Here is a 24,091-nt window from a genome sequence, read left to right as displayed (position 1 = left end):
TAAATGGTGATTACTATTAGTTTGTTTACACTTCATAGGTTTATAGTCGTTTCTAAATGGTGATTACTATTAGTGTGTTTACAGCTCATAGGTTTATAGTCGTTTCTAAATGGTGATTACTATTAGTGTGTTTACAGCTCATAGGTTTATAGTCGTTTCTAAATGGTGATTACTATTACTTTGTTTACAGTTCATAGGTTTATAGTCGTTTCTAAATGGTTATTACTATTTGTGTGTTTACAGCTCATAGGTTTATAGTCGTTTCTAAATGGTGATTACTATTAGTGTGTTTACAGCTCATAGGTTTATAGTCGTTTCTAAATGGTGATTACTATTAGTGTGTTTACAGTTTATAGGTTTATAGTCGTTTCTAAATGGTGATTACTATTAATGTGTTTACAGCTCATAGGTTTATAGTCGTTTCTAAATGGTGATTACTATTTGTATGTTTACAGCTCATAGGTTTATAGTCGTTTCTAAATGATGGTTACTATTATTGTGTTTATAGTTCATAGGTTTATAGTCGTTTCTAAATGGTTATTACTATTTGTGTGTTTACAGTTCATAGGTTTATAGTCGTTTCTAAATGATGGTTACTATTATTGTGTTTATAGTTCATAGGTTTATAGTCGTTTCTAAATGGTTATTACTATTTGTGTGTTTACAGTTCATAGGTTTATAGTAGTTTCTAAATGATGGTTACTATTATTGTGTTTATAGTTCATAGGTTTATAGTCGTTTCTAAATGGTTATTACTATTTGTGTGTTTACAGCTCATAGGTTTATAGTCGTTTCTAAATGGTGATTACTATTAGTGTGTTTACAGCTCATAGGTTTATAGTCGTTTCTAAATGGTGATTACTATTTGTGTGTTTACAGTTCATAGGTTTATAATCGTTTTTAAATGGTGATTACTATTGAGGTATTTACAGCTCATAGGTTTATAGTCGTTTCTAAATGGTGATTACTATTAGTGTGTTTACAGCTCATAGGTTTATAGTCGTTTCCAAATGGTGATTACTATTAGTGTGTTTACAGCTCATAGGTTTATATTCGTTTCCAAATGGTGATTACTATTGGTGTGTTTACAGCTCATAGGTTTATAGTCGTTTCTAAATGGTGATTACTATTAGTGTGTTTACAGTTTATAGTTTTATAGTCGTTTCTAAGACAATGTTAGTGATCTTGTTAGATAAACAGTGTCAGTTCTAAGACAATCTTGGTGATTTTGTTACATAAACAGTGTCAGTTCTAAGAGAGTTTTTTTTGGGCTACTCTTTTACAACAACTAGAGAAATTGGTCATCACATTATAATCTGAAATAGGGAATATACTGAGTGACGAAGGTTGATCCCACGAACCATCGAATGCGAATAGAGTGCCCTAACCACCAAGTCTTAAGAGAATGTAACGATGTTCATTTATAATGAGATTTGAATAAATTAACAACAGTACGAGTTAGTTATTGTTTTTATCGTACCGTTAATTTAGCCTCTGCTGCCACTCAGATGTCACAGGGCGTGATTGTAAATCCGAAGGCTTATGGCTGGCGTCTCGACGCAGCAAAAGTATGATCTTTACTTTGGGATTGTGGATGCTTTATAGGTGTGATGGGCAAATCCGACTGTTGGATTAGTATAGTGTAAGAGATGGCAGTGGGTGTTATTCACTTGCTCTCTTTACTTTCGTCTGTCACTTTAAAATTAGAAATTGCTAGTGTACATTGCCCTTCTGTTAGGGATTGTTAGTGTGCATAACCCTTGTATAAGGGACTTCTAGCGTATATAATACTTTCACATTAAGGCGATTAGTTATACTGGTAAACCGTGGTGTGTAGAGGCTAGAATTGCAGTTTACCATTACGTGGTTAGCGTTCGTGGATTTTGAATAGAATGGCATATATTTCAAGCGAACTGTAGTCAGTAACACATCGCTGAGATTCCAGTTTTGGTAGGATACGTGACACGATGTAAGACCTAAATACTCTAAATTTGAAACTTTTTTTACATCTCACTTGGTGATAGCGGAGGTGATAACAGAATTTAGTTTGTGATTAGAAGTATGAGAAGATGAACGTAACTAGTTAACACATATTTTATTTCCTCAGGATTTTATACAACGCTTAACACATATTTTATTTCCTCAGGATTTTATATAACACTTAACATATTTTATTTCCTCAGGATTTTATATAACACTTAACACATATTTTATTTCCTCAGGATTTTATATAACACTTAACACATTTTATTTTCTCAGGATTTTATATAACACTTAACATTTTATTTCCTCAGGATTTTATATAATACTTAACACATATTTTATTTCCTCAGGATTTTATATAATACTTGACACATATTTTATTTCCTCAGGATTTTATATAAGACTTAACACATTTTATTTCCTCAGGACTTTATACAACACTTAACATATTTTATTTCCTCAGGGTTTTATATAACACTTAACATATTTTATTTTCTCAGGGTTTTATATAACACCAGTCTCTGTGGCATCTATTACGGTGTTGCTTTCAGTTTCTGATTAAAGTGTGCATTTTCAACATACAGTATGGAGCGAACATTTACGAGGCAAAAAGACAGAGAAAGATACAACACACTGCGCCCTCTGTGTTATTACAATATCTTTAGAATATTTTCACATGTTAATCGGACTTTGGTTTAGTTTAATAACTTGTTGTGGTGGTTCGTTCTTCATGTATTCTTTGGTAACGAAGTAACGTATTAATTCACTGAAAGTAGAGGTTTGTTTTTATAAACCTACAAACAGAACACTTTCAAGGGTTAGACATTTCTTTACCAAGAACAAACTTGGTGCTTGTATCTATGTTTGTGTCTTCAGTTAACATGTTTTCCGTTATCCATACCTTATATGGTCTATGTTTATGGTCACGTTAACTTAGGCATGAACAAATGAATAACACAGGTTGTTTGTGTAGACGTATAACGTGCTTTTGATTGGATACATTAACTTCATGTAAGGTACTAAAACAATAGTGAGCTGAGCGAGGTGGAGTGTATACCTTTTCAGGCTTACTAGTTGCGATGAGCAAGGTTCATGTGATAAATAATTTGACACCAGGGGTCATTTAAGGTGGATGGGAAAGGTAGTCGCTGTTGCTGTTGTTGTTTTAGCGTAGATATAAACAGTGAACTCTCTGTGCTCTGTTCGAAAGGATAAAAACAGTTACTATACGTGTCTACACAGGAATATGAAGTAATACAGAGCCGTTTTAGGCCATTAGATTGCTGTACTTTTTTGTGGGCGTGATCAAGGCATATAGGTTTTGGTTTTGTTTACTCGTTTTGTATGAAGTGTTTTTAATACACGTCGAAAAGAAAGTTTTTAAATAAATGGCATTCAGAAGAAGGATATAAACAATAAATCATTGACTTGTGTAAATTTAAGCTAAAAATCTTAGACTTCTCAGACTCTTAATAATAATTGTTTCAATCTCAAGAAGTCTGCTGGCTTGTGACGCTAAATATCGAGTTTTGATACCTGTATTGTTTATTTTGTTTTGCGCTTAACACCAACCAAACCAAATCACAGGAAGAATAAAGATACACGTACATGCATTCCATATATAATAGCCTGAATACCAGGCACGAATACCAACGCCATAAAAGAGTGACGTGAAACTAGATGTGCAGAGTTGCGCCTTAACAAGAAACAATTTGAAGAAGCCAAATTTGTGTCAAATATAAACACTAAAAAACATAGTATTTTGGAGAATAATTACTTTTAATATCGTTGAAGGTACCTCATCTCTCCAATTATCCAGGTTTGCGCCTCACTGCTGAATTTGTTTTTGAATTTCGCGCAAAACTGCTCAAGGGCTATCTGCGCTAGCCATCCCTAATTTAGCAGTGTAAGGCGAGAGGGAAGGCAGCTAGTCATCACAACCCACCGCCAACTCTTGGGCTACTTTTTTACGAAGGAATAGTGGGATTGACCGTAGAATTATAACGCCCCTCCCCCCGACTGAAAAGGCGAGCATGTTTGGTGCGACGGGAATTCGAACCCGCAATCCTCAGATTACTCACTGCTGATAAAAAACAAGAACGCGTTCCGCACTTTGTTGTCATATGATACAAGATTAACCGTAAAATCTTAATCAGACAAAAGTTGCTGTTAACTGGCTACCTTTCCTTTAATCTGTTGGTTGAAAATGAAGAACATGCGCAGATACCTCTCGGTGTTGATTTGCGCATGAATTCGAAACAAGAATCAGCTAACCAGATAAAAACTAACAACAATAAACCAGTTAGATTTTCTAGCATCTATAGTCCACCTGTGCATTTACATTTTTTCGGCCAGTCCATATCATTAGTATAGAAATATAATACCTAATAATATAGTTCATAATATAATTACCCCCCATTAGGGGCTCAGCAGCACGTCTAAAGGCTTATAACATTAAAGGTTAGGTTTCAATACCCGTATTGGGCTCAGCACGGATAACCCATTGTGTAACTTTGCGTTCAACAACAGTCTTCGCCCAATTTAATAAAAGTTGGAGTGGAATCTAGAAAGTCGGTCACCAGATTTCTGCACATTAAATTATAAATATTATCAAAATAAGTTAAGTTGTAGGCGTATGTAGTATGTTTATATAGAGTCTAAGTTACAGTGATAGTAAACTGCAAGTTTTGTTAACCACAGAAACAAAGATCGTGCTCCCAATGAATGATGGGAGTTGAGGAGTCTTTCAGAGCATGAGACATTTGTTAATTACTATGAACGTTAGTTGAACAGGTCGGGTTTCTAGTACATATAGAAACCATTCGTTTGTAATTTACGTCTGATTTGTATAAAGTATCCAACTGTCACCAGCGTAGCGAGGTATATAGGCCAACGGGTCATTTCGCCCTTCCTTTTCTCTGCCCTGTATGATACCTCAGCCTGATTCCTTTTAAAGGATTCTTTAAATATTTTATTGTTAAAAAACATGTGATACTAGACACGCTTACCTGCATCAAAAGTAGTTTAGTCAAGTGAACCTAATATCTAAACCCTGTTACCTCATTCTATCAGTTATAAACATTACCGGCCCACCTGTCAAAGTTACCCAAAGATGGACTGTTGGAGTTATGCCGGTTAGGCTTCTAGACACATGCTTCACACACACTAATACTGTGTTATGGTGGTCAAGTTACTTGACACATGGTTTACACACTAACACTGTGTTATGGTGGTCAAGTTACTAGACACATGGTTCATACACTAACATTGTGTTTTGGTGGTCAAGTTATTAGACACGGCTCACACACTAACACTGTGTTATGGTGGTCAAGTTACTAGACACATGGTTTACACACTAACACTGTGTTATGGTGGTCAAGTTACTAGACACATGGCTCACACTAACACTGTGTTATGGTGGTCAAGTTACTAGACACATGGTTCACGCACTAACACTGTGTTATGGTGGTCAAGTTACTAGACACATGGTTCATACACTAACATTGTGTTATGGTGGTCAAGTTACTTGACACATGGTTTACACACTAACACTGTGTTTTGGTGGTCAAGTTATTAGACACGGCTCACACACTAACACTGTGTTATGGTGGTCAAGTTACTAGACACATGGTTTACACACTAACACTGTGTTATGGTGGTCAAGTTACTAGACACATGGCTCACACACTAACACTGTGTTATGGTGGTCAAGTTACTAGACACATGCTTCACACACTAACACTGTGTTGTGGTGGTCAAGTTACTAGACACATAATTCACACACTAACACTGTGTTATGGTGGTCAAGTTACTAGACACATGCTTCACGCACTAACACTGTGTTGTGGTGGTCAAGTTACTAGACACATGATTCACACACTAACACTGTGTTATGGTGGTCAAGTTACTAAACACATGGTTTACACACTTATAGCGCATAAATATCACTTCCTTCAGTACCCCAATTCTACTTGATCCAGTTTATCGGAATGGCCTTAGGACGTATATGCACGACATATAGTTCACCTTTCTTGTTTTGTGACCCGATACAAGGAAATACATCAAGCCTATGTAATTTATTATTAATCTATTAATCATCAGTCACGTTTCTTTCTCCTCAAGTTACATTTCTTTCATTAAATCCTCACGTATCTTGATAGTGGATTACTAGGTGAACGTTCTCACCTTTGTGTTTTATTATTTCTCTATATTTATTTGGGTACAAGAGTTTAACACCAGTAAGAGTAATTGGTTCTTTGGGTACAAGAGTTTAACACCAGTAACAGTAATTGGTTCTTTGGGTGCAAGAGTTTAACACCAGTAAGAGTAATTGGTTCTTTGGGTACAAGAGTTTAACACCAGTAAGAGTAATTGGTTCTTTGGGTACAAGAGTTTAACACCAGTAAGAGTAATTGGTTCTTTGGGTACAAGAGCTTAACACCAGTAAGAGTAATTGGTTCTTTGGGTACAAGAGGTTAACACCAGTAAGAGTAATTGGTTCTTTGGGTACAAGAGCTTAACACCAGTAGGAGTAATTGGTTCTTTGGGTACAAGAGTTTAACACCAGTAAGAGTAATTGGTTCTTTGGGTACAAGTGTTTAACAACAGTAAGAGTAATTGGTTCTTTGTGTATAAGAGTTTAACACCAGTAAGAGTAATTGGTTCTTTGAGTACAAGAGTTTAACACCAGTAACAGTAATTGGTTCTTTGGGTACAAGAGTTTAACACCAGTAACAGTAATTGGTTCTTTGGGTACAAGAGTTTAACACCAGTAACAGTAATTGTTTCTTTGGGTACAATATTTTAACAGCAGTAACAGTAATTGGTTCTTTGGGTACAAGAGTACAGCATTAATGTTGAGCAGCGACTGAGGGACAATAAAATTAAACCATTCTCCCATGTTGCTAATTTTGGGTGAAACTATTCACCCATGTTATTAAGTTAAATTCTGATTATGGGTCAAATTGCCCTGGTTTGTCACTTCCTTATTTTTTATCTCTATAAGTCGTTTCGTTTGAAAGAATCTAAAGTAATGTGTGGCACATTAGTGGCACGTAATTATCCTCTTGTCTGTGCGTTACGTATACACTCTCAATTGCAGCAGTGTGTAGAAACCTAAATATCTCAATTAAGAGTTAATTAAACCATAAGAAACCTACCAACTCCGAGCGATTTTGTCTTTTTTCTTCGGTGCCAAACTTTACGTTTATATTCCATGTTTCTGTCCTCGTTTCCCATTTCTCTCTAGAAAAACCATAATTTATTTTGAATTGTCTAAATTTCTCTGCTGTAATGTGTAATTTGTCTACAACGTCAGTGATGTAATGAAAAACTTAAAATTAATCTTGTAACATTCACTTTCTAGACATTTCTATAGCTGCTTCGCTCTATCTACGTTCTGTATATGTATATGTTTCAAGAGCACGTCTCTCCCCGGGGTGTTGAACATGTGTATAAATTTCGTGTTAAAGAGCAGGTAATAAGAGGACGCATAAAAAACGAAGACTGTTAGGGTTAGCACTGTGATATAAACATGGTTAAATTGGTCATTTCCTTGTTCACTCTGCTGCTTACTCTTCTGCTGCGTTTCTCGATGTCACGTGAATTTTAATTTAGTAAAATGGAGTGACTTATGGATCTATAGCTTTCATTAAAACCAAGAGCTTGGTGTTCTAAACTAACACTTCTGTGAATTTTAATTTATTAAAATGGAGTGACTTATGGATCTATAGCTTTCATTAAAACCAAGAGCTTGGTGTTCTAAACTAACACTTCTGTTTGCTGCATGTTCAACTTCAAACAAAACCCAGTATTATATGTCTAACGAAGCCTAGCTCCAAGAAAGATACTACTGTTAGGATATATCTTTAAACACAATAAATATCATTAAGTTCCGTGGACTAGTGGTTTCCAAACTCTTTTTAAGTCTGAGGCTCCCTTGATGTGAATAAAAAAGTTTGAGACTCTCCCAAACATATAACTCTAGTATGGTGATTGAAAAACAGTGACGTAATAAAAAACAATATCTCCTTTCGACGTACTGCATCACTTAATTAACTCAACTGGTTTTTATCGGTTTATCGTTTATTTAGAATTAAAATTAATTCAGCAATTTCGTTTTCGCCCAGTTTGTTTGGCTTTGGGGAACACTACCTTAGAATACTACGTAGTACAACAAATACTAACATTGTAACAAGATAAAACAGGTAATGTGAACCAATATCACGTGATAAATCAGATACTGTAAGCTGCAATACCGGATACAACAAATATTGTAAACTGTTTCAAGGTATGTAGAAATATCCCGAACAACTGTTACGAGATATAATGTTCCAGGTGTTCCTGGTGTATCCCTAACGTACGATCAAGGATTATTGTGGAAGTAATATTAACTAGTAACATGTTGATGCTTCGAAATTCAGTTCAATGTTTCAGTAGAATTGTTGTGTTTAATACTGTTGTTTACTAAATGTAGAATGCTCAGGTCATTGGGTCGAAAGTTTGTGTATTGAAAGATAAAATAAAATAACCTGATGGTCCAAATAACTTACTAAATACAAACGTCACTATAGGCGTTTTACATATTTTACTAGACTGTCCTTCACACGTGTGTTATAAAAGAAACGTCAGTGTTGTTGTTCTACGCGAGTTTTAATGAACTGTCTTTCACACGTGTGTTATAGATTGTTTATTTGTTTGTTTTTCTGAAATTTCGCGCAAAGCCACACGAGGGCTATCTACGCTAGCCGTCCCTAATTTTGCAGCGTAAGACTAGAGGGAAGGCAGCTAGTCATCACCACCCACCGCCGACTCTTGGGCTACTCTTTTACCAACGAATAGTGGGATTGACCGTAACATTATAACGCCCCCACAGCTGAAAGGGCGAGCATGTTTGGCGCGAAGGGGATGCGAACCAGCGACCCTCAGATTACGAGTCGCACGCCTTAACACGCATGGTCATGCCGGGCCAAACTCAAACTGAATGTCTAACTTTTATTTTAAGGGTTGTTGTTGTTTTTAATTAATCGCAAAGATACACAATGGGCTATCTGTGCTCTGCCCACCACGGGTATCGAAAACTTGTTTTTAGCGTTGTAAGTCCGCAGACATACCGCTGAGCCACTGGGGGGTGTTATAGATGAAACGTCAGTATTGTAGCTCTAGATGAGTTTTAATGAACTTTCACACGTGTGTTATAGAAGAAATGTCAGTATTGTAGTTCTAAGTGAGTTTCAATGAACTGTCTTTCACACGTGTGTTATAGAAGAAATGTCAGTATTGTAGTTCTAAGTGAGTTTTAATGAACTTTCACACGTGTGTTATAGAAGAAATGTCAGTATTGTAGTTTTAAGTGAGTTTTAATGAACTGTCTTTCACACGTGTGCTATAGAAGAAATGTTAGTATTGTAGTTCTAAGTGAGTTTTAATGAACTTTCACACGTGTGTTATAGAAGAAATGTCCGTATTGTAGTTTTATGACAGTATTTCAGACTTCAGATAGTGAGATCAGACGGAACGTGTTGTGGATTCTAAAGATAAGCGGATATTGTCCATTTACCACTAGAAAAACTTTAATTTCAATAGTAGAAGAAAAAAAAACGGACGAGCTTCTGTGTTGATTTCTTTCATTTTTACCCTATGATCTAGGACTAGTCTGTTGTAGGACTTCTTGCTGTTGTTCACACGTATTATATTTCTTGTTCTACGTGAACTTTAATGAACTATCCTTCTAACTGTTTTCCAAACTCTGGCACTTTGTTGGTTGAGTTCAGAAAGGTTGGTAACACCTGTATTAGTACGACAGTTTGTGTAAATTACGCCTGAAAGGAAAGTTACATCTTCTGGAAGTAAAATTAAAGAGAATTACTTCCCCTTCAGAAGGATCATATTTACCGGACTATTTTGTTAAAGAAGACAAATTGTTTTCGAAAAGGAGACGTTTCAGTAATGAAGGTTTTAAAGGTTTCCAGTTCAATGAAGTATATATATTGTTTTCATTGCGCAGCAGACGTAGGTGCTGATTCGGGGAGAGACCCCCATGCGCTGGCAGTAGTGAAAGACAGTATATTTATGTGCTTCTCACACTTTAAATACTTTTTAAACATATACGGTCCTCTCCCCTACCTTATAGTCATCATCGGAGCTCTTTTGTTAAAATCAAACTCTTTCCACCGACTTTTGTTTGTAATCTTACTCTCTTACATAGCACGTGTGCTTCATACTGTTTATACATCGCATATATTCATGATATGAATATTGCCCCTCCCACATCTTTTAGGTTAAATAATCGAGGTATATGTAAGCAGGAAAACATGAATGTTTCGTCAGCTTTCAACAAATACATTATTTTATTTTATTTTTGTAAAGGTCACACAAGTACCGCGTGTCACAGCTGAAACAACTGTGGACTGTATGACGCACAGTAGAGGTTTCAAATATAATACTTACCGTCTCACGCCTACAAAAACTTTTCATACAACAAATACAAAGAGAATATAAATGGTTTATACAAACGAAATTTGCCAGTATGATAATTTTTAGTGTCCTAATCATTCCATAGAAATGTTTTTCATCCAGAGACAAGTTTCCTTTATTGAGTTGATGACACTATGTAACACAAATTTTGTTCCTAGATAGTACGTGTTATTTCTTAATTGCTTATGTTGTAAAAGTACAGAAAATGGCCATTATTCCCTTCAAACTTTGCTTTTGTGGCCTGGATAATGAAATTTATAAATTAACCTATTTTCGATGTAAAAAGGGGCAAATTTGCACATTTTCATTTACATAAGATCTGAATAAAACAACATATGAATCAAGATTTACATGTATTTATACTAAAGTTATACAAAAATGTTTAGAAGTGAGTAGTTTTTCGAGACTTGCGACTGTAATGTAAATCACTTTCACGTATCAGTCCCCAGATATAGTCTCCCATCATCATATAGTCTCTCATCACACACAAAAAATTTTGTTACATAGTGTAATTTGTTTTTATTACAAACGATATGTATATATAATTATTGTACATTAGAACATAATAAATCTCATACATAGCATGTACGTATGTATGTATGCAGAAAAACATGTCATAACGTATTTCTATGAACATGAGTGAAAGCAAAGAAGAATACATAATGACCTGTCAAACACTGTATATTTGCAATATTAAATGCCGTCAGGGCCTTTCGCCAATGCCAATACTCATCAGGCCGGCTGGAATACGACAGATATGGTCCGGCATGGCCAAGTGGTTAGGGCGCTAGATTCGTAATCTGAGGGTAGCGGGTTGGAATTCCCCTCACACTAAACATGCTCGCCCTTTCAGCCGTTGGGGCGTTATAATGTGACGGTCCCACTATTCGTTGGTAAAAGAGTAGCCCAAGAGTCGGCGGTCGGTGGTTATGACTACCTGCCTTCCCTCTAGTCTTACACTGCTAAATTAGGGACGGCTAGCACAGATAGCCCTTGAGTAGCTTTGTGGGAAATTCAAAACAAACCAATCGAATACTATTTTGGGCAGCGTAAGAACAAGACAATACTTTTTGTTGAAATGACGTCACACAAGGGACCCTTAACATTGGAGTCTGTACCGTCGTGAGGTCGGTAAAACGTGCGCGTGTTATGAATCATGAGAAGAACTATGTACTCTGTAGGTTACAACACAGCGTAACATTTAAAATTAAAAGGCAAGAAATGCATATGTTTGTTAATTCTGGTTTTGTTTATTCTTGAAACAGAACGTTTTCGAAGACTGGGCAAATACGTCTCGTGCCTTATGTATTGAGACTGGTGTGCTCGTGCAGTTTGTGAAATAAATAGCGTCTCGTTCAATGTTATGTCTGTCGTGTGTTTGTTATTCATCACCACCCACAGCCAACCTTTGGACTACTCTTTTACCAACGAATAATGGGATTGATCGTAACTTATAATGTCCCGACGGCTGAAAGGGGGTACGTGTTTGGTGTGACGGAGATTCAAACCCGCGACCCTTGGATTACGAGTCGAGTGCCTTAACCATCTGGCCATGCTGGGCAAAATAATATTAATTACTCAATATTCTAAGTCGAACCTGATATATATCAGAGTTTAATGTACGAGGTATGTGGTTGAAATATAAAAGAAAAGAAAAAATAAATGAACAGTACAGGTTCGCCCGATAATAACACAACATGCAGGTTATATAAGTAATTTCATAAATCTCGTTGACGAAATGCACGAGGAACACGTTACACGAACATAGCTTGCATTCCACCCCCCTTTCCCGTTCTAATTAGCCAGAGGGTTTTATTTGTGCGTCTGGAAACGAGAGAGGAAGAATGCTACTTCGTGAGAACAGGATTGGTCACCTTTTGTAGATACACGTGGAGTAGGACCAGAGTTGTTTGAGACTGTTAGGGTTAGGTATGATAATACACAGGTGTTATCGTCTGGTTACCAACGGAAACTTGTAGCTCAGGTCTGTATGAAAACTGGTTCATTTTTCATCGGTACTTGTACCATTAATCGTACATAAACTACATGATGAAGAAGCAGTTTTAGGAAAACATGAGTTGTTAAATAAAACAAATATTGGAAATCATATCTGTTACTAATAATATACTACTGGGAAATTTTGTCATTTGTGACTTAGTTGATGTAGCAGCTTCTTAACGTCAAGTTGTCTTTTAATGTTTGTTATCACCCCCTGTGGATAATTTTGAGTTGCTAGGAATACCCAGAAGTATTTTCCAGTAACCAGACTGTGACTGGTTGTTACATGGCTATCATAATAACAACTTGTATCCATGTTACAACAGAAGCAACCAATAAATCAACATGCTATCCTGGTCATTGTTTTAGGTGCTTACCTGAAACCTATTAGTTACTGAAGAAATCAACGAACCATTTGTCACAACTTCTCTGTGTTACAGAAGTGGTATGTGTTGTGAGCAGTGGCTTGTTGACATTCTTATTATAAAAATGTAAAAACTTGTGTTTGTAATGTTGTACTGAATATAGGCTGGTATAAAATACAGTATTGGTACAAAACAAGAAGTGACCAGTTATTGTTCTGTGTAAATCAAAGCACATGTGTTTTTATATAAAACAATAAGGACCAGTTATTGGTCTATGTAAATTAAAGCATATGTTATATTTATATAAAACAGTAAGAACTGACCAGTAATTGGTCTACATAAATTAAGGCACATGTTATATATATATAAAACAATAAGAACTGACCAGTTATTGGTCTTTGTAAATTAAAGCACATGTTATATTTATTTAAAGCACAAAAAACAGACTACTTGCTGGTGTGTGTGTAGCACATATATTCATTTAAAGCAGAAAGAAGTGACTAAGTTATGTAATGTATTTTTGATTTATCTCCAGTTACTTTAGGTGAAAAGTCAAGAAATTTGACAATATGAATGTACCTTTTCTTGTTCATTCATCAGTGTTGCTCTTTATTTTCTCCAGTTTTACTGATTTTGTTAATTTAGACATGAAAAAGTTACTTGTGGATAAAAGTGTTACATTTTAAAGTAACTGTTCTTTACTGTAAAAAATTTACAAATAAATTGATTTTGTGAAATAATTTATAACATTATACATTTTAGAATAATATATATATTTCAATGGCAGATAAAAATATGAAGGTGAGAGGTTTTTTTTCTATCAAAAACTGATGGAGTCCAGTTATTGTTTTCTTTATCTAAAAAAAACAACTAATTCTATATTATGTGATATTGTAGATATCAGATATAATTGGACAAACTGATAAAGTGTTAACAGCCAGAGAGGCACTTCTGCTCTGGGCACAGCGTACTACTGACCAGTATCCAGGGGTTAAAGTTACTGACCTCACAAAAAGTTGGAAGGATGGACTTGCCTTCAATGCCATAATTCATAGGAACAGGTGAGGGTTTTACAGGTTATATATTTCTATAATCATTAAGACACTTCTACTCTGGACACAGTGTATTACTGACCACTGTTTATGAGTTAAAGTTAAGGACATTACAAATTATTGGAAGGGACAGTCTTATCATCAGTACTAGAGTTTACAAGAACAGATTGAGGTAGAAGCTCATGTGACATCCATCATCTAGACACTGCATAATACTGACAAGGGGTCAGAGTTAGGTACTCTGCAAGTACTTGGAAGAGCAGACTTACTTTAGTCCTACAATTCAATAGTTGGGTGGAGATCAAGGCTGTGTCTGATTGAAAAGGCAACCTTTCTCTGGACACATTGGACTACTGACCACTGTTTTGGACTTTACAAGTGATTAGAAGGACAGTCTTACTTTTAATGTTATAATTAACATGTTAGTTGTTTGTTTAACATGTTTAACTCTATTGCATGCCTAATATAGAAATTAAAGTAACAAGGTTTGTTTAATGATCTTAATGTGTAACAAGGTTTGTTTAATGTTCTTAATGTGTAACAAGGTTTGTTTAATGTTCTTAATGTGTAACAAGGTTTTTTTAATGTTTTTAAAGTGTAACAAGAATTGCTTCTGTAATAGAAGTTTAATGTTCTTAAAGTGTAACAAAGTTTGCTTCTCTAATAGAAGTTTAATGTTCTTAAAGTGTAACAAGGTTTGTTTAATGTTCTTAAAGTGTAACAAAGTTTGCTTCTCTAATAGAAGTTTAATGTTCTTAAAGTGTAACAAGGTTTGTTTTATGTTCTTAAAGTGTAACAAGGTTTGTTTAATGTTCTTAAAGTGTAACAAGGTTTGTTTAATGTTCTTAAAGTATAACAAGGTTTGTTTAATGTTCTTAAAGTGTAACAAGGTTTGTTTAATGTTCTTAAAGTGTAACAAGGTTTGTTTAATGTTCTTAAAGTGTTTTGTAATCAAGATACATTAACAATATTTAATTTAAACAATAAAAACTTTTTTTAAAAGCTAATTTTATTTCTTCACCAATTTTAATTTTTGAGATAATTTTAATTCTTTTGTGGGGTGTTTGAAATTTCTAAAGGGAAACAATTTTGTTATTAGGCATCAAGCAACATAATACATAAACAAGACTGTTGTTATTTTGTTAATTAAAGAATAATATTCTGGATTAAGAACAAAAGAGATAGAAGTTAGATTAATAAAAGATTTTCATATTTTAGGGTAATTATTATATCACCAGAAACATTAAAGTTCTAGTGTTTTTAAATAATGATGCTACACAAATACTTTTCTAGACCTGATCTTATTGACTGGACAACACTGAGAGCAAAGCCTCCTCGTGATAATCTAGAACTAGCATTTTCCATATTGGAGAAGGAGTGTGGAGTTACCAGACTTCTTGACCCAGAAGGTGCCCTTGTTATTACTTTATGTATGGCAGTAAATGACCGTTCTGCCATTTAAACAACATCTAAAGTTCAGATCCAATGATGAAATTTGATTTTTTAAGATTTAATTTATGCATTACAATTCGGTATGTAAAGTTTCATCATAAGAGTGTAAATTAAAGTAACTCTTTGTTTTCTCAATGAGTCCTGTAGTTAGTCATATTTTTCAATGAGTCCTGTAGTTAGTCATATTTTTCTTTGAATGCCATGAATCTAGTCATATTTGTGTAACACTGCACAACAAAGTTTTTGCTTCTTGAACACTGTTGGGTGTTCCTTATAGATTTTTGGCTGCTGATCACGAAAATCTCATCCAAATTTGCCCAACACGTACCGTTTCATTGAAATCTTCAGTTTTGCTACAGTGGAAAAACGATATCAGGGCAACTGGAATCCGTCAATGCTTGCTGACTACTGTTGGACACTGCAACGTGATGCACCGGACATTGAATACAAACGAAAATCAGGAGCAAAACACTTTTAATTACGTTGAACTTAATAGTGTATTATAAACATAAACACAATTAAATACATTATTGCCGTAAACAGTTAACTGTCTATTTCTCAGAGTTCCTACAGGATGAGGCAAAACCTAAACTATATTTGTGCATACCCACCAGGTACTTGTCACAATCAGCAAAACCTTTTCAGGAAGCAAATCTTTTCAAAAATTGTTGTGCAGTGTAATTAGTCATGTTTTTCTCTTAGACTTCTGTATTGAGTCATTGTTTTTTCTCAGAATTTTGAAACTAGTCATGTTTTTCTCTGAAAGTTCTGCAACTAGTCATGATTTTTCTGAGACTTCTGTAATTAGTCATGTTTTTCTCTGAGAGTCCTGAAGCTAGTCATGCTTTTCTCTCATGGTCCTGAAATTAGTGATTTGTTCTAACAAAGTCCTTGACCTTTGGGTCACCTTTTTAGTGCCTGGGAAAATAGCTGTCTGCTCTGACTGTGAACAAAGAAAGGAAAAGTGAATACATCTAGTGGTACCAGTCAGAAAAAACTGGTTTACCCTGGAAGTACTTGTCTCTAAATGAATCTCTATCTTAGTTCATGGTGGTCAATAAAACTTGTGATGCAGGTTTTGTTCTTTATAATTTAAGGACGGCTTTTGGGTTCTGTCAGATTGTAGACATGAGGAAATGTTAATTTAACCATGTTATAACTTGTTTTAACCTTGCATTATTTTGTTTTACTAACAGTCTAAAAAGTAAATCACCAACCGTTTATAAGTGATCTACATATAATCACATGAATAACGTCTTTTTTTTTTTTAAGCTGTGAATAAAGTTTTGTAGGTATATACTTTAAGTTCATGAGACTTTTACCTCATGTAAAGTAGAAACACTTTTACTTATGTTTATTTCTTGTTCAACTTCCTTTTCAACCTTAAACTGATAAAGTATTTCTCCTTTTTAAAAATATTTATCTGGATTACTGTTTTATTTTATTTCATTATTCTGTGTTTATTTTCCAAACTCCAGTTTCAGTTGCCCCAAACACCCTTTTTCTTGCTAATTTTCCTACTGCTTATTTAAAACATTCAACAGTGTTGTTTGTTTCAAGTAGTAGCTATGTTAACATGCTCCAACTAGAACACAAGTTGTTAGAACCTCTTATTCTAACCCTTCAATGGTTCTTTGTAGCCTAGTTTCTATCTTACATGATATTTACTGCCTGATGACGTGCATTTGCTACAATGCAAATAAACAACCTTTTTATTTAGACATATTAACTTATATTAAGTTTTATCCATTTAAACTTAAAGTCATTAGTGAAAAGTAAAGTATAAGTTCTCTAAAAGTTAGTCATGCTTTTGTCTGGGAGTCCTGAAGGTAGTCATGTTTCTATCTGAGAGTCCTGAAATTAGTCATGCTTTTGTCTGGGAGTCCTGAAATTAGTCATGTTTCTCTCTGAGAGTCCTGAAATTAGTCATGCTTTTGTCTGGGAGTCCTGAAGGTAGTCATGTTTCTCTCTGAGAGTCCTGAAATTAGTTATGCTTTTCTATTGGAGTCATGAAACTGGTCATGCTTTCCTCACAGAGTTCTGAATACTATTTTCTCAAATATAGAAATGAAACAAGAAGCCTTTTATACCAAAGTGAAATGTTTAGGTATAGATAGTTAAGTATTTTTAAGTTAATGACTTCAAATAGAAGACCCATGTTCCGCGAAAATGTCCTGGTGTTATTTTTTGAGTTGAATAGAAGAGCAATGTATTTTTTGTAAATATTCAGTTTTTTTTATCTTTACACAAATATTCAGCAGTTTTTGTTTAGTGTATAAAAAATATTGTAATGGATTTAGAATCAGTTAATGTTTTCATGGTGATTCAGCTGAAAATCAGATAAATTAACTGTAGGACTGAAAATAATGTTTTAACTTAGATGTTGAAATATTAAAATATTATTTTCTACCTGTTGGATTCAATATTTTTACTTTTTTTTTGTTACAGTTTGTTGTGTGAGAAGTTTCTGTATAGAACAGTGTCAACCGTATTCTCCTAATTTTTCTTTCACTCTTATGTATGTTTTTCAGTTGATAGTTTTATTCTTTCCCCGCCCTAAACTACATAAGTTCTCCCACTGTCTGTAGTTTTTTTACATTTTATTTAACAAGATATCTTCAATATGATGCCCAGAAAACTTTTTTGAAACTAAATTGTATGTTTTGCCATGAATGTTTAGATGTTGACACCCCAGATCCTGATGAAAGGTCTCTCATTACCTATATATCCTCTCTCTATGATGTATTTTCCGAACCTCCAGACTATCACCCACTTGCAGACAGTGTAAGTAATTGTTACAACTGGGTATAGTTTTTCGTGAATTTATTAAGTAGGCTTAACAAGCACTCTTAAGAATGTGTTGGTTTTTGTGAAACAATTTTAGAAGATAGAAATGTCTTTTAAAGATTTTATTTTAATTAAGATGACAAAAGCATTTATGTAGAATTTATGTGACTACTTACTAAGCTGTTTTAAATCATGTGTACATTGATTTTGTAGTCTATAGATAAATTAATTATTCAAAAACATTTGGGCAAGAAATCATACATACTGAAGAGCTATTATAATAAGTAAAAATAGAATGTATCACATATTGTTGTGAGAAAAAATATGAAAATAGAAGAATATATGTTTTGTGAAACTAAACAGTGTTTTGTGTTGCATTGTTAAGGAGAATGGATTATTGTAATTTTATTGATGAATCCACTTGTTGTGTCACTCATTTGTTTTTTATTAGTTTTTATAGGAAAGAATATTAATTTATAAATGTATTTTGAAGAATTGAATGTTACATCTTGAGTAGTTTGTGGAATTAAACATTCAGCAATATATTCAACATTACATTCACCTTTATATTCGGCAATATATTCAACATTATATTGTTATATGGACATCTACCGTATTTTGGATGGTGTTTATCTGAAAGATTAATGTCCTAGAAAAGTTGGGCTTTTGCTCTTTGGTGTGTTTTTTGTTTTGAGCTTTTTTATAGTTTTATTTAAATATCTTAAAATCAGTGTTTTCCAGGGTTTTTAGTTTTATGTATATACTTTAACATTGGTGTTTTTCAGAGTTCTCACTTCTAATGCTAATTAATAAGTTTACTAATATACTGTATATTTTCTACACTCCAGTTTCTCTTATGGTAGTAATAGCATGTACTAAAGATAGTCCTATTTATGTTGAAGCTTTGTTAGAACAATTGATATTTTATACAAACTTATAAAAAACAACTTACCACTAACAAACAAAACACATTTCTTTTCTCATTGGGAAAGGGTTAAGCCTAACAAGTACTGTGATTAAGGAAAGTGGGAACACTAGTAAACTGAATGTCCATTTCTGGTGTTTATTGGAAAGTGAGATTTTTTTTTTCATATTGGAAATGTTTTATTGGTGTTTATTAATTAAAACAGAAAATCAGGACCCCTAGATATATAATTTGGTAAATTAATAAAATTTAAAGTTTATTAAAACTATTAAGTTGTTAGTAGTTTCTAGGTGCATTAAAAACTCTCTTTAATTACTAGGGAGAAGCTTTTCATATCTCCTGAAAACTGTATAGTGTAGTCCTTCATGAATGAATAAAACTAAGAATACATTGTCCAGTTTTCTGAGATTAAGAGTACAATGTCCAGTTTTCTGAAACTAAGAATACAATGCCCAGTTTTCTGAAGGATATACAACAGTACTTTATTTCTTGAACAACAGGAGAAACTACGAAAGGTTGAAGACTACAAGGAACTGGCCAGTACACTCAAACTTTGGATACAAGGAATGATAACGGTCCTACAAGATCACACTTTTCCATGTACATTGGTGGAAATGAAAGTAAGTTTTTTAATTGGTATAAAATCTAAATTAATAGATCTTATCTCATTTAACGACTGCTGTTCATACAAAATATTAGAAAGTTTTATGGTTTCTAATATTTTACACAGTTGATTTCGTCATAACTTTTATTGCACCAAGAGAGCAGCTGCTGTTGTCACTTCACACTAAATGTTATTAAGAAGCTTGTTGTTTAAAGAGTGAAACAGTAACTCATTCAGTAAGCGAAGTTTGAACACAGTTACCTTTTGCTCAGAGTAAGTTGCTAGTGTAAGTTGTTTTTGGTGTAAGAATAACATCATAAAATACTTTATTAATGTTCTTCCATCAATTTTTGTACTGGTAATTCTACAGGTTTTTTGTTTCCTAAGCTTTTGATGAACAGTTAGCTTGATTTTTGTAATTTACAGGCTCTATTAGTAGAGAATAACAAACTTAGGGTTGCACACATCCCATCGAAACTTCACGAGAAACAAAAATTGTTCCATCTCTATACGTTACTACAGGTAGGCCTTCTTGTGACTATGTAATGTTAAAAATCACATTTTTATTCACACATCTGTGTGATTTTAGCATCTTTAAAGAATATAAACTTATATTTATTAATAGTGATTAATCTGTTTTAAATAGAACAATTCCTAAAGACTGTTCCAACCAGTTTTGACAATGATTGACAGTTTTTTATAATATTTTCATTGGAGATTTCTGTTTGTACTGAACTATAAATATTTCTTTCAAAAGCAAGATTGTGTAAATTAAGTATCACAGTTGTTTGTTAATTTGAAAAGTGTTTTGAATATTAAGTTTACTGACAGCAAAACATTAAGTAAGAAGCTATTTCAATTGATTCTGTATTATTGTCTATTTTGAAACTGTAATGAAGTTATTACTTATTTTTTTTCAGAAAACGTTTAGAGAAACTGGTTCTGTAGACATAGAAACGGAACTTCAATTTGACACGATTGAGGAAAACTGGAATCAACTTATGTTGGCTCTACAAAGTAGGGACCAAGCGATTCGTGATGAAATTAGCAGGTATGTGAAACAGGAAGAAAAGATATCAAATTATAGATCAGTTGTTTATTTTTATGTCTAGAACAGCTTATGGAAAAACAAAGTCAGTCCAGAAATGGATAGGTAAAAACTAACTAGTTTGTCAGTCCAAAAATTGATAGGTAATAGTTATGTGTTTTTTGAAATCTGGATCCTTAAGAATGTTTATTTTTTATTGTGATTAATAATTAAGAATTGTCTGATATGTATATATAGCATTAAGTGTAAACATTGTTTTAATGCTGTTTTATGAACTGCAAGATATTAAATACATTTATACATCATACAATAATGAAACTCTTGCTTCTGTATATGATACTGGAAAAACTTTTATCACACAATGTACAACCTCCAACTTCACATAAAATTTTTATCCTGTGTGCATGTAGATTTGCAATAGGGGTCATGATTTTCCCGTTTTGCCTCTGTTTCCCTTCAAGGAAAACTTAATTTTTCTCCATTCTTAGGGTGCAGATATGGCATCATGAATAAGTCACACATGGATTTAATGCACTGGTGCCAAGGATAATCAGCTAGTGTGTATAATTAGGTACTTAGCAGTTGATCACTAGATGCAGTTTATACACTTAACAGCAAATATTTCACTGCCACTTTTTTTAAATTTATTTTTATAATAAAATAGAGATAGGTAGCTTTTACAAGGTAAGCACAGAATTACCACCATATTTTACTTGTTGGAGATAAATAGTTTCTGGATTGTTGTATAATTAATGTGTAGGAAGCATTCGGGCAGTAATATTAGTTAAAAAACAACTTTTATTCTCCCAGTAACAATAAAAAATATACTTTACTTTAGCCATTGTTTTACATTTCTAGCTTCATCAGGGCTAGTAGTATGATAACTGTATGATATTGAAACATGTGAAATATAAAAATGAAATCCAAACTACCTGCTAACCCAATAGATCTGTGAAGAAACCTTTTTAATATTTGTTTGGTAAACTGACTATTTTGCACTTTTATTCTAGACAAGAGAAGCTTCAGAGACTTGCAGAGAAGATTCACAGGGAAGCCAAACAGTGTGACAGAAGAATTGACGACATAGAGAAAAAAGTGATAGAGGTAGGTGTTGGTGATAGCTTATTAATGTATACATTGCATTATACTGTTGTTACTATGACAACATCATAATTGTCCTTTGACAATTGACAGGAATTCCTGCCAATGATCCTATTGGGTTCTTATTTATAATGACAAAGAAAAGTTATACTCCACAGCTTAGTGTTAAACTTGAAGGTTTGTACATTGAAATTTGGATCTTTGTCCCTTTATACAGTGTTGTTTATCAGTAAACAAACACAATTAAACGGAAAAAAATGATACAGTTATGAGCTCTTGTAAACTTCCAAGCCCGGTTCTACATATATATCTAAAAGCATTATTTTTGTATGTGTTTTAGGAAGAAGTGAGAGCCACCGACTTCATCCAGTGAATGCTGTAGAAAACTGTGATCAGATTGAAGCTGAACTAACTTCCATTGATGAAAACATCCAAACAATGTTCAAGGAAGTAGAGTCACTTCAAGATGGAAGTTACCACCAAACACATGAAGTTTGTAAGAGGTAAATATTACTGTTGATTGTCATGCACCAGAGCTCTGATTTTTACCTTTAGTTAGAGATGTGGATATTTATAACATAGATATTATTACAGATAAACCATTAGTTAGAGATGTGGATATTTATAACACAGATATTACTACAGATAAACCATTAATTAGAAATGTGGATATTTATAACACAGATACTAATAAAGATAAACCATTAATTAGAAATGTGGGTATTTATAACATAGATACTAATAACGATAAACCATTAATTAGAAATGTGGGTATTTATAACATAGATACTGATAAAGATAAACCATTAATTAGAAATGTGGGTATGTATAACATAGATAGTAATAAAGATAAACCATTAATTAGAAATGTAGGTATTTATGGCATACTACTAATAAACCTTTATTTAGAGATGTGGATATTTATGGCATAGATACTAATAAGTTATGAATTAGAGCTGTGAACTGAATGGTCATAGCACAAACTAAATCAGTTGAAAAGAAGTGATAATGAAATATGACCTCTTAACTACTACCTATCTTTGAGTAATTAGAAATGTGAAGTATCATGCTTTAGCAGTTAGATGTATCTTCCTTCAAGTCGTGATGTGGACCTTGGAAGTAGAATTTCTTCAACCATCAGATATAACCTGCTGCTGGTTGTTGAACTGACCTAGAACACTGTAAGTACTGTGACTTCAACCATTGGACATAGTCTGTTCCTGGTTGTGGAGCCAGTCTTAATATAGTTCAGTGTTGTCTATCTTTGTATATCTTAATATGTCTATGTCCTCTTCATGGAGAGGTACTGTCATTATATCACCTTTCTTCTGTTGGTCATACAGGTGTGTTTTTAGAAATTTGTATGTCATGAAACACCTGTGTTCTAAGTTAGTACACAATATTCCTTGTCCTTGGAATTGATTCCTTATGTTGCAAGACCATATATTTGTTGTAAGGAAACTTGGCTTTAGCATTGTTTCAGTTCTCATATAGTTGTGGAACACTTGAAGTTAGAAATGGGAAGTCATATTTCAGTACCATTCCTTTTATCTTGTCCAATTTGTCTTCCAGCTGTTCAGTTTGCAGTTATAAATTATAGTTTTTCTTTATTAGAACCTCTGTTATTGAGCACAAATTTGTATTTATTAGAATACAGATCTTCAACTAAGTTTATTAGTGTCTTTATAAGTTATATAGCACTATGTTTTTGTTTATAAGGGTCCAAAACCTTCATCATGGTGGACCACAGTCCACACTACTTTCACAACCAAATTATTAAACCCACTGTCAACTCAGTACTGTGAAATCTGAAGAAAGACAGGTTACCAAACAGAGACAAGTTGTGTATGAACAATACTTAGTTGATACCAACGAAGCCTTCAAATTTTTGCAGGAATGTTTGGACTGGGTGAATGGTAAATTGGTATGTAACCTTAAATGTGTTTAAATAGGAAAACAGATTATAAGAAATAAGAATAATATTTAAGATTAAACTAATTCTTCATTTTGCTGTTTAACAATAAGTGACCAGAACTTTACCAGGAGTATTTGATGTTTGATTAACGGTACAGTTTTAAACAGCATATTAAAACTTAACATATTTAACTTGTCTTGTGTTCTTTTATATTTTAGAAATTTCTTCATTCTGCTGAATATGGCAGTGACCTTCCAAGTGTGAAATCAATACTAGAACAGCACCAAACAGAACACCAGGCAATCAGTCAGTTCCATAGAAATATCGATCAGTGTGGAACTAAAAGGTAAGGTTCATTTGTACTGTCATATATCTATATTATTAAA

At 33.6% G+C, this 24,091-nt stretch overlaps 1 protein-coding gene across 1 annotated transcript in view; it reads left to right on the top strand.

Moving 5' to 3' along the window:
• The window catches only part of LOC143251769 (uncharacterized), a 29,784-nt gene extending 9,597 nt beyond the window's left edge, over positions 1 to 20,187 (top strand). Inside the window, exons 2-6 of the mRNA XM_076503012.1 lie at positions 13,719 to 13,882; positions 15,167 to 15,282; positions 18,006 to 18,109; positions 19,538 to 19,657; positions 20,068 to 20,187. Coding sequence (XP_076359127.1) covers positions 13,719 to 13,882; positions 15,167 to 15,282; positions 18,006 to 18,109; positions 19,538 to 19,657; positions 20,068 to 20,187 — 624 coding nt within the window. The remainder of the gene's footprint in view (positions 1 to 13,718; positions 13,883 to 15,166; positions 15,283 to 18,005; positions 18,110 to 19,537; positions 19,658 to 20,067) is intronic.
• The last annotated feature ends 3,904 nt before the right edge of the window (positions 20,188 to 24,091 follow it).

Source organism: Tachypleus tridentatus, chromosome 6 (genome assembly GCF_004210375.1).
Source record: "Tachypleus tridentatus isolate NWPU-2018 chromosome 6, ASM421037v1, whole genome shotgun sequence".
In the NCBI taxonomy this organism is placed as follows: domain Eukaryota; kingdom Metazoa; phylum Arthropoda; class Merostomata; order Xiphosura; family Limulidae; genus Tachypleus; species Tachypleus tridentatus.
Note: the sequence above shows the minus strand (reverse complement) of the source record. Positions and strands in the feature narration are given on the sequence as shown.